Raw genomic sequence first — 12,448 nt, 5'->3', positions numbered from 1 at the left:
AACATCAGTAGCAAGCGATATCAGAACCAGCCATGCGCTATCCGTCCACCACCCCGACCTCTGCCTTCAACCCACGACCGCCGTGGTGAAGTAAGGCAAAGAAACCCCCTTGACCGACAAGGTCTTTCCCGCAACTCCGATTAGCACGGGTTGGCTACGTACGGTGCGAAAGATGTTCAACGTAAATACATCGATACAAGGTGCGAGAGGAGGTCTTAATCCATCGGTGTTTAGAATGGCTGGAAAATTTGGTTTGTTCTCATGAGCTGAAGAAACTTGTGATACACAATCGAGGTCCATGTGATACTTTAAAGCAGTTTTTTTTGGTTTACGGTTTCATTTTAACACTACAGCATGTGGGAAATGTGGCTGGATTGCTCAAGGGCCTGATCGCAAGTCAGAGCCCGGAGCTGGCACCGCCAAGATCCTGGGTTCAAATCGGGTTTTCAGCTGTGCGTAAATAAGCGGGGTTCTTTCTAGTGAGCTCCAGCTTCTCCAGCAGTCTCCAAATGCTTCTCAGAATTTGCAGCAAATATCAGGACGTCAGCAATTACCAGCAAAACTCCTGGTTAACCGATAAGGAACCATCCCATGACCGCACCCTGACATTGATCAGCCTCCCATTGCATCTCTTCCAGATGGCCATTCCACTGGTACAGCCACATAAGGGTTCCACAACTACTTCGTAAAAAGAGATGTTAAATAAAACTTGATTTGGCGCTTTCGTGACTGCAGGAATTACTCCTTGGTTTTTTCGGTAAAGTCACGTAGAAACAAGAAATAATAAAATTACATAATAGCATACGACGTTTCGATTGCAACGCATGATGATTGCTTGCGTTGCAATCGAAACGTCGAATGCTATTATGTAATTTTATTATTTATTATTTCTACGTGACTTTACCGAAAAAAACCAAAGAGATGTTAAATAGTTTAGGCATCAGAAGGCATCCACGTTGCATTCCAAGGTGAACAGGGAATGCCTCCAGTTTCACCCAGGCCTGCCCACCATAATGAAGGTGCTTAATTATCATGGGCAGATGGTCAGCGACCCCCAAAAGCACAAATCCTGGCCTTTGAGGCATTTACTGGGCCAAGAAAGAAGGGGTGTAAGTATTCTTGGTACTTTCGGTAAAGTCACGTAGAAGGGAAACAAAATTTAAGGGGTGTAAGTGTTTATAAATGACCCCCCATGTAGACTTTAATAGACTCTTGGGGCAAGTGCCAATCGCACCTACAAATGTCGACATGGCACATGAGGAGGTGGGTGGGCAGTACTACACCTGGCCATCCTTTCTCTCCAATACTGATGTTTACACAACAACACAAGGCACTCGTTTAAGGCTGCGTCGACCTAGGAGAGGCCCAGAACCGGTTCGGGATAATCACCACCAGTTTTACTGGTCTTGAGCAGGAGAGCGGCTCGGGTCACCGACTTCATAGCACAGCACCCTAACCACTGCTCCACCGCTCCCCAAATGTGTGTGTGTATATATATACACTTACACAGAAGAAACAGTGGTATAGTGGTAAGGCCGATGCATTATGAACCTGGTAACCTGAGTTTGATGCCCAGTCACAGCTAATATCAGTAGAGGATGATCACTGAACCGGTCCTGGAACCCCAGGCTTGCCCCACCCATCCCCCCCCCCCTTCACAAACCCACACGGACCAACATGGTGTCAATCCAGCAGTGGATTGACAAAGGGCTGTAAATGAGTGTAATTATTATTCGACATACATGCGCATACATATGACTGTATTCGAGGATCAACTGTCAGTTCGATAAAAAAAAATACAGATTTTTGTTCAATCAACTTGCACTCCAAGAAGGCCGTGCAGATGATGGGCTGCAACATTTATTTTTTTACGTGCAGCGACAAATATGGGAAGGAGGCAGTTCTCGTTCCCCACAATGACAGAGGCGGTCACCGCATCGCGCGCTTTCAGATGCGTTTCTGCGGCCGTCTGTGACCGTCTGTGAAACGCTCTTCCTTCCAGTATTAGGGAGCAACTGGAGCTCTGCACTTTTAAATCTAGATCGAAAACTATTTTGTTTAGAACTGCTTTGTGTGTAGCACGGTTGGCTACGTGTGGCGTGAAAGAAGTTCAACATACATTCATACATACGACATTCAATGACCATCTTGTGTTATTCGCGTTACTGTAAAAGGTAACCCGTCGTCACAAAGTTTCCCCAATGTCACTTTAAAGAAGTCGGAGCGCCTATGCCCTGGGGGGCCGAAACCGCCTCTCTCTGTGCCATGGCATGTTGCCATTCGTTACGCTTCATTCACAACCGGGCGCCCCCCCTCACCAGAACAGTGAGCAGGGCGGGTGAGAGCAGGGCGTCGTCGCCTTAAATCAGAATGAGCATTCCGACGATGCCCGCCCGCCAGCCAGCCCACCCATTGTTAGCATGGGGGCATTCACCACCCCCCCCCCAAACCCAAGGGGGGAATTGCACGTTCGCTCTGCTCAATAAAATCGGTTCATCGCGGTGTTAGGATCCAGGCGAGCTCTGCCTCGCCACCGCTTTGGCTGAGAAGCCGGAGGAGGAGAGGGGGGGGAGGCACCGGTTTGGCAGATGCCGCCGAGAGGCTTGGAGCCACTTTTTACGATTAGCTCGAAGGCCAAAGGGGGGGGTTGGTCAGTCGGTCGTCCCAACTGGGGGAGCAAATGCTACGAGTATCCACCATTTGCAGAAAGCTCGTCGTGATAATTTTATTTTATTATGTTTTATATTTGTTATTTTATTTCCATTCTACGTGACTTTACCGAAAGAACCAGGAAGATACGTACATTATCTTTTTGCTTGCTATTTTACCAAGTAAGGCCCACTGAGCTATACGACATTTTTTCAGAGGCGACTTGGCTATCACAAACGATAGCGCAACAAAGTGGCTTATCGCGTGGAAATGTATAGCAGCCAAATACTCTAAACGCACGTTGAATCTAAATGTGGCGGGGGGAAAGTGGAGGACCCGGATAAAAATCCACGCGACTATGGGGAGAATATGCAAACTCCAAATATACATGCATCACAGGGTCAGGATCGAACTCATGACCTCCTGCATACCAGGCGAGGGAGTTAACATATCACCATGGTGGCACCATTACGGCTGTTTCATATACATACTTTATATTTGTTATATTCCGTAACACACGTATATTTCCAAAATTTAAATTCTCTGTTAAACGTACCCTTTATTACCAAAAACTTTACACAGCTACCACCGCGACCTTGCTATTGTACACACCTGCGATCCAGAGATACAATGCTCCAAGAAAATGATTATTGGCATTATCCACCCAGGGTAATACTAATAAGGCATTTTGGGGCCAAAGGCTCAATAGCTAATCGACTGTGAATTCAGAAATCGGGGATCAAGCCACTGTGCTGTTTAAATGTAATGTTGAAGTTAGGTTGCACCGTACGTAGCCAAACAGAGGTGCTGTGAAGGACTGAGAAAATGTGACCTGCAGATATTTCTTAGCTAGATCTGAAGCTGAATTAACAGGGCAGTGCTCATCTGTGACCCCAAGCTAGTGGTAGAACTGGAAAGTCCACATTCCTATATCCAAAAACAGGTCTCAACAGCTACCTATTATTAGGCCATCTGATTAATCACAACCCACAGATTCGATTTTTTTTCATGATTCAGGGTCGCAAGTCGATCCTGTGTACAACTAAGCTCACTTGCATTAGCCTAAATTTAATGCGAGTATCGGGATATGCTAAAAAGTGCACAATCATTCTCAAATCCACAATATCATGCGTGCATTGAATGAAAAACTAATGAATCGATGCATCACACTTCTTTACTTGTTGCAGCACTTCTTTATTCTAAAGTGAACGTCCTATGCAATTTGGTTCCCAACATAGGAATAGGGATGTAATTGAGCAACGCCAAAGTTGATGGGAGCAAGGAAATTTTAGAATAATTTATTTACATTGTAAGATTTAACTTTACGAGGTCAAAACAATGCACAGTCATTGTATCGCAGAAATCAAGGGCACCGCACTTAAGTGAAATATAGATTTTAAAGATGACTAAAGCCCAAGCATAGGATCTTACTCGTGACCTGCAGCCATGTCTTCGCCCACTCTAAATCGGCGTTGACACATTGCAGGCGAGGCAAATTACTTGGTTTGGGACGAATGGGGATCACACATTTGCACGTCACGACAACTAAAGCAGAACTTAAGGCTGGCCCTGCCTTAAAGGTGAAACCAAACAACTTCCTGGCTCTACATTTTGGGGACCCAGAGTAGAAATTGTTTGCTTTTAGACTCGGGATATATTTGTCCCAGATGTTACCTTTTCAATCCTCCTAAAACATCATCGTTGGTTGTGCAATATTCCTCAAGGACCCTGTATACTCGTTCTCTGCAATATGTATATTCTTGTCTTTGTTTTGTTCTTCTTGTGCTCATGCACCATGGGTCTCCCTGGCAAAGGAGCTGGGAAACTGGCTAAATGGGATCATCCGTGTAAAAAAAATATAATAAACTTTAATTTGATCTCATCTCTGAAAGATGTGATTGCTGACATGCAATACCATGGTGTCTACAAACTAAGTTGTGTCTGCGGTAGCAGTTACATTGGGCAAACAAAACGGCATGTCTTGGACCGTGTTCGCGAACACAAGGCAGATGTGAAACACGGCAGAATCAATACCTCTGCCGTGGCTGATCACCGTTTGAACGCGGTAGGCACACACGATATTGTCTTTTTCGAGACCAAGACACTCTGCAAACCTTCGGGCTACCATCAAAGATTTGTCCATGAAGCCACCCAGATTTATAAACACAGACTTCACCTCAACCGAGAAGATGGATACAAATTAAGCAATCATTGGAAGGACGTGATCAACCAGGTAAAGTTTTAACTGCTTTGATGTTCCCTTCCTACCTGCCAATAATAGCCGACTCTCAAATTTCCGGGCCCTCGCGGAGCTTACATTTACACTTACAAGCGGATTTCTCGCACTCTCCTACATCAACATTAGCTGCCCCGCCCATCTCTAAACCTTTATAAACAGCTCTATGATTGGTGTAGACCTACTGCAGGTTACAGAGACCTCTCCTACATTAACATTAGCTGCCCCGCCCATCTCTAAACCTTTATAAGTAGCTCTATGATTGGTGTAGACCTACTGCAGGTTACAGAGACCTCCCCTACATTAACATTAGCTGCGCCGCCTATCTCTAAACCTTTATAAACAGCCTGCCTAAGCAAATTCCCCCTCTTTTTCACCTGAAGACGGTTGCTTGTGTTGCGATCGAAACGTCGTGATCAACCATTTTTTTTAAACCTACGTGACTTTACCAAAACAGCCAAAGAATATGGATCCCTGCAGTCACGAAAACTTCAAATCTAAATAGATTAACACCCCTCTCCCCCCTTCATTAATATTCATGCCCGCGTGGAAATTTACACGAACGCACAAAGTCGCGCACTCCACATGCCACAGCCTTCCCCTCATTAATAAACATGAGCGGGTGACGTCACTCCACATGCCGCACCCCTCCCCAATAACCATTAGTGGGTGACGTCACTCCATATGGGGCAACCCCCTCCTTATTAATAATCATGAGCCGAACAATGTTTCTATTGAATATTTCATATTTACTGCAATACACACCCGTCCTTGCACGGGCAAAAAAAAGATAGTATGGAAAATATACACGAATGCTCTCACATGTGATCCATATGGGTCAACCTGCCGCAAGATTCTGTTCTTCACGATAATATGTACAGTGAACCATTTCTGCAAGTTCAACTCTGGTTAGCATTTGACCAATTCCATCATCCCCTCTCGGGTCAATTTGTACCACTTTGCCACCAGTCAATAGTGCTCGTCTTCTGAAGACACCAGACATCACCATTGCAATTTGGTATTCCCACCACTGGCTCAGGACCACCAATGGAGACATGCCACCAAATGATTATTCGAGCAGGACAACATGTTGACTCCGACTATGGCGTCACTATTCACGGGGCAAATGGACATTTGTTCACGGCGGTGAGTGATGAGTGGACTCAGTGTGAGTCCTGGAATGCCCAGAGGCAGTGAGGAGGCAAGGCGTTAGCAGCGGGGGAGAATGCTGGCCGGCTCGATATCTCGCCAAATAATCAAGCAAACAAAATAAGCTGCGCAAACTGCCACGGCATTAACAACTCTACACAGGTGAGGTGCATGGACACCCACCAACAGTGGCTATTAATACATCACACATGCACAGTCCTTTAGTCAATCTGCTATCGGGGTTGAAGGCCTACCCGCAACATGTTATTTGACCATATTCACCACGCTGGTCAGTGGGGGTTGGTCAAGGCAGGGAGCAGATATGGGAGCACATAAAGTACAGTACAATAATGTAATTTTCTGCACTGCTCTCTGCAACGTGGCCCAACAGCAGCCTGTAATACCTATTCTATACGCGATGGTCACCCATCCAAGCAATGTTCAGACTCAACCCTGCTTATTCACTCATAGGCATGGGAAGACACTTAAAAATCATGTGGGAGGTCAACAACCCACTTGAAGTACTACTTCCAACTGGCCACCCCGTGAATCTTAAGACGGAGGCCTATCATGTGATCCACCAATCCCACAAGAAATATCATCGATCTGAAACATTACGAAAGGAGCGATGTTTCTCTCTGCCTGGTAACCCCCTCCTGTGTTCCCCTGAACTTGGAAGCTCGACTGTCAATAAATACTCGGTAACGATGAAGCAGAGCACATGGTAAAAAAAAATCCCTGCGTATAATTAGACGCAGGCCCGGGCGAGGCAATGCGATGCTGCATACAGGGTAACTCAAGTTCTCAGAATGCCACCATGCTCCAGCCAACCCAGAAGCATCCATGACCTCAACGGCACAGCCACGCAGCTCTGCACTTCATTAACCAGGGCAGCACACGTGAACTGTGCCTGCAGATGTCATTCAGGAACTACTTTCACACTCATTCCACACAAAGGTGCTTGCCACAAAAATGAACCACAATACCTGGCCGATCTCGTCAAGGAGCATGAACAATCATGCAAACATCGGTCATTCTCGCAGCGGCTTTTGACGAGCCATCGAGCAAAAATGGTCATAGCATCGCGTGCTTTCAGATGCAATGTTGCGGCCGTCTGGAACGCTTTTCCTTCCGATATTAGGAAGCCACTGGCGCTATGCATTTTCAAATCTAGATTGAAAATGTATTTCTTCACAACTGATTTTTGTTTTGAGTGTGTTGTGCTTCCCATGCACTAACATAGTACATACATTGCAGACTGTCCAGCAGTATGTCCTCGTTTTAAAGGAGGGGACATTTACTTACTAGAGTACAATTCATGTCCAATGAAGGTTAACTTTGTACGAGCTAGTATATTCTCCGAATTGTCGGATGCTCTGGAAAGTAAGACGCACCCCACACATGCGCTGGTGTCAATAAAGTCGTACAGATCTGGTCTCTCTCACACACACACCTACCGGATTATAAGATTCACCTCGAACTTTTCCTTTAAAATACAGATGATGAAAATCCGTCTCATCATCCGGAGAACATGATATCGTTTGTGCGTAATATCGCACGGGCGAAATTATGTAAATTCACGACAGCGCCTGTTACGCTCATGATACAAGCATCAATCCGTGTCACGTGACAAGCGACCGCTTCGATTCTCTATGACGCACGTGAGCGATTCACACGACCGCTGAGGCTCTTACGTTCCACGTGGTCAACATCGACAGAAAAATAGAGCCAATCCAGGACCTAAAAAAATGCATTGAATCATAAGAAAGAGTTGCATTACATGTATAGTACCATTGTTGTCCTTCCCCCACACCTCCAATTTGCACGGTTGGCTACGAACAGTGCGAAAGAAGTTCAACATACATACATCGATGTTTTTCAAGATATGCTGCACGTACACAAGCCTCACAAAAGATAAAGAACCCCCGTATAAGCCTTAAACTTTTGGGGCAAGTGCTGTTAGCGAGCACCTATGGTGGCTGGAACGTCACTGAGGGGGTGGATGGCCAGCACCACGTCTCCCGTGTGGCAATGTTTACACACTGTACCAGATACACATTTGAGGCCGAGTCGACCTAGGGGAGGCCCAGGACCAGTTCAGATATTCGTTACTGATGTTGGCCGTGAACGGGAATCTAACGCGGGTGGGGGTTCGTAGAGCAGCATGTCCACCGCTACTTTACCATTCCACCATTATATATTCAATGATATACGTATGTGCATGACATCTATACAAAAACACAAACATGTTGTATACACTGGAAACACGTTGACATGCGCATACATACACACAGTACACATATACATACAACTCTATCTGGTGTACCTATGAAATCTAAAACTCCTGATTCCTGGAGAGATTGATTGCATATCAAATACCACTGTGCCTGGCCTTTGTCGACTATGAAAAGGAATTTGACTCGGTGGAAATTGATGCATCCATCGAAACATTCACAAGCCAAGGACTGCATTTTTTCTAAATTCATAAAAACCATTCATGTAAATGGAACAGCTGCAATGAAATTGCATGAATTAGCCGGACAAGGTGACAAGCTCCGTCTAAAGTTATTAATGGCAAAATTAAAATGCCTTCCTAAAATTGGATTGGAAAAACAAATGCAGAGATATACAGAAGATGGAGAATATATTATCAATGTCACATTATAGAAACATGCGTTTAGATTATTTGGCTCCTATAAATTTCCACATGATAAGCCACTTTTTGTTGAGTTATCAACTTGTGGCCAGATAGCTTCTGAAAAATAACTAATAGTTCAATGTGGGCTTTATCTGGTAAAATAAAATAGTTTAGTTTAAAGTTTATTTATTTTAGGGGATCTTCTAACATTTCCTCTCCCTCACACTCCTATGTTTGTTTGTATTGTTTGTTGGAGTAACTTTCTGACCCAACCCTTACTGGACATCTGTGAAAAGGAGCTTCAAAACTTATCGGATTTTTTCCAGGATAAATAGACTCCGATTCTGAAATGAACTGCTGGAGACGGTTGGTCTCAAGGCAAAATAGGCCTCGGCAAGGTAAGGTAATTTACCCTTTTTACCGGGTAAAAGGGTGTAGTAGTGCCCAAGTAATTACCCTGTGATCGGGTAATTTGTATGGGGTAAGGTAGGGTAAAGGTAGGCTCATTGCTTTTGACCTTTAACCTTACCTTGCCGAGGCCTAAGACAAAATACGAGCCGATCAAAAATCACATACAAGTGTGCCAAACACAGTATATAGCATGCCTGTTGGAGGGACACGTGGAAAACGTGACGAAGCGTGTGTACCCAGGTGCCCTCCGGTTGCCTGGGTGAAAAGTGGGCTTGTGTCCTTTGCACAATCCTGGCCAGGTGTCTCAAAAAACCTCAATAAATGCATCGTCATTGAAGGTGAACCAGGATCACCATGGTTACATAAGTGGGAGGACAAAGGCATGGGTTGGTGTGACTTTGGAAAACTGAAATGAACATGAAAAGTGACTCAACTAATTTTCCAAAACAACAAAGTTTATAATCTGTGCATATTGCCCTGCTATGACACGGATCAGAAACGTGGGCATTCACAACTCATTATGAACAGTGGGCCAAGTTTACACGGAGAAATCGATTGAGGGGCACACAGATTAGAGGTTAAAGGCATCACTTTTACTGCTCGGAAAATTTAGTGAAGAGTTTGGGCTGGACACGTTGCTAGAGTGGCGGGGGGGGGAAGTTACGATGGCTGAGTGTTCGTGACAAATGAACAGTGGAAAAGCGAAGGAGAAAAACACATGCCAGCCGGCGAGGAGGTCCAGCAATGATACCGACGAGAGAGATCTCTCTGCTCGCGATCAGCAACACAGAATATTGGAATCACACGACCGTCAGGGTATTATGGCCTGTGGCCTTGGCGAGGCTCTGATCCAGTGGTGGAGGAAGATCGTAGCCGATTCTCACCAGCATATTTAAAACAAGCATATACATGTATGAATCGCAACACGTGTTAACGCTCTTAAATGTATCGATGTACGGGGTCGTTTGTCAAATCACTGCAGGATGACGGTCTCCCCGCACCATGCATGTGGAGGCCGGGTTTGTTTGACCATACTTCACCAGTAATATGCAACATGTACATTACACATGTCAACACGTACATAACAGACCTTTTACACATTTCACTTTATTTAGACACACCGCATATAAAGTACCCCGTATATAGATGCTCTATAAATATAAACAAGGTTAATACGTACACAACGTAATACGTACACAACGTGAACGTTTTAATCTTACGAGACGAATTGTACGGTGTATATTAATGCACAATGAACTAACAAACTTTTAACGCACTCGCAATCTTCAGATAAAGGTACATTAACCTTTATTCCCCCTATTTTAAGACCGAAACAGGATTTCTTCACGATGCTGGCTATCCCCCGATGAAGCCGGTTGTAATCACCAGCGAAACGTCGCACTCGAATTGTAAATGTTGTGGGTTTACTCTCCAACACAAATCGCTGTGATGAAGTGGAAACGAATTGGCCACGTTCTGTTTACGTGACAAACCTTTACTAGTTGGCTGCGTCGGGTGGTGGCGGGTTTAACGACACAACATTTATACATTTACGTGATCTAACCCCAAAACAAGTGTATGGATAATATTGATCGCGAAAGCCTACGTGTTAAACTCCACTAACACTATAACACACAATCTAAACAAACACAATATAAAACTTATACGCTTTCAGACAATGGAGGCAATACTCAAACATTAACACACTATAAACACAACACATGCAGTATATACATGATACACAAAGTAATACACAATGTACACTTCATACATTAAAATGCACATGCAATATGTACACAAAACATACATTAACACACAATGTACACCTTAAACATAAACACATGCAGTATATACATTATGCACACAGTAATACACAACACATAAATTAACACACAATTTACACCTTAAACACATGCAGTATATACATTATACACACAGTAATACACAGTATATACACAACACATACATTAACACACAATGTACACCTTAAACACATGCAGTATATACATTATACACAGTAATACACGCAACACATACATTAACACACAATGTACACCTTAAACACATGCAGCATATACATTATACACAGTAATACACAATGTATACCTCACACTTTATAATACACACGCAGTATATACACGACACATACATTAACGCACAATGTACACATTAAACATACACACATGCAGTATCTACATTATAAACAGTAATACACAAAGTATACTTACTTTATAATACACACGCAGTATATACACAACACACAATGTACACCTTAAACATACACACATACAGTATATACATGATACACAAAGTAACATACAATTTTCACCACACTTTATAATACACACGCAGTATATACACGACACATACATTAACACACAATGTACACCTTAAACATACAGTATATACATGATACACAAAGTAATATACAATGTTCACCTCACACTTTATAATACACACGCAGTATATACACGACACATACATTAACACACAATGTACACCTTAAACATACACACATACAGTATATACATGATACACAAAGTAATATACAAAGTTCACCTCACACTTTATAATACACACGCAGTATATACACGACACATACCATTAACACACCAACGTACACCTTAAACATGATAGCGCACGCGCAGCCTATACAAGCCGCATACATTAACGCACAACGTACACCTTAAGCGGACGGTCCATACATTGCACGAACATTAACACACACGCACTGTACACTTCAACATATGTTAACAAGCAAGAACAACAACGTACGTCGCCCATCCACAAGCTCGCCATGCTCGCTCCTCGCAGCCGACGGGCGCCTCGCGTTGTGTGGACCGGGGGTCGGGGACGGGAAGGGGGAAGGGAAAGAGACGAGGAGGTTAGGAAGACGACGACGAGGAGGAGGAGTGAGGTGGACGAGACACCGAGAGGGGGAGACTGAGGTGGGAGCAGCAGCAGCAGCAGCAGGAGGAGGGGGTGTGGAACCGCCCGGAGACACGCGTCTCGGCCGGGTCCTTCCTTCGCAGAGACGCCTCTGGGATGACGTCATCGGAGAGCGCGGACCACCTCGGGTCCTTCCTGCGCAGAGACGCCTCTGGGATGACGTCATCGGAGAGCGCGGACAACCCCGCTGTGGGGCCCGCTTCAAGTGCACGTACGCGGTAGAGTGACACGGGGGAGGGCTCCCCCCTTCCCCCCCATCTCTCTCGATTGATGTAGGAGTACAATGTGCTCGAGAGGTATACCTGTGTCACACCCCACTGCTGGATGACGGGGGGACAGTGACTTTGTGTGTTTAAATTTTGATGTAAAGCTTTCGTGACTGCAGTAATTCATATTCTTAGCTCTTTCGGTAAAGT

General features: G+C 44.6%; 1 protein-coding gene across 4 annotated transcripts in view; it reads right to left on the bottom strand.

The window, feature by feature from the left end:
- TRNAU1AP (tRNA selenocysteine 1 associated protein 1) overlaps positions 1–12,171 on the bottom strand; it is a 29,429-nt gene extending 17,258 nt beyond the window's left edge. The window contains exon 1 of one of the 4 annotated variants that reach the window (XM_032952744.2): positions 11,859–12,171. In XM_032952744.2, coding sequence (XP_032808635.1) covers positions 11,859–11,882 — 24 coding nt within the window. In that variant the 5' untranslated portion in view covers positions 11,883–12,171. The remainder of the gene's footprint in view (positions 1–11,858) is intronic. The other 3 variants (XM_032952743.2, XM_076066615.1, XM_032952745.2) reach the window with 3 other exon arrangements.
- Positions 12,172–12,448: the final 277 nt, after the last annotated feature.

Source organism: Petromyzon marinus, chromosome 12, assembly GCF_048934315.1.
Source record: "Petromyzon marinus isolate PM22_M1 ecotype Great Lakes invasive population chromosome 12, UKy_Petmar_22M1.pri1.0, whole genome shotgun sequence".
NCBI classification, from domain to species: Eukaryota; Metazoa; Chordata; class Hyperoartia; order Petromyzontiformes; family Petromyzontidae; genus Petromyzon; species Petromyzon marinus.
The sequence above is the reverse complement of the archived record's forward strand: the minus strand, read 5'-3'. Positions and strand labels throughout refer to the sequence as shown.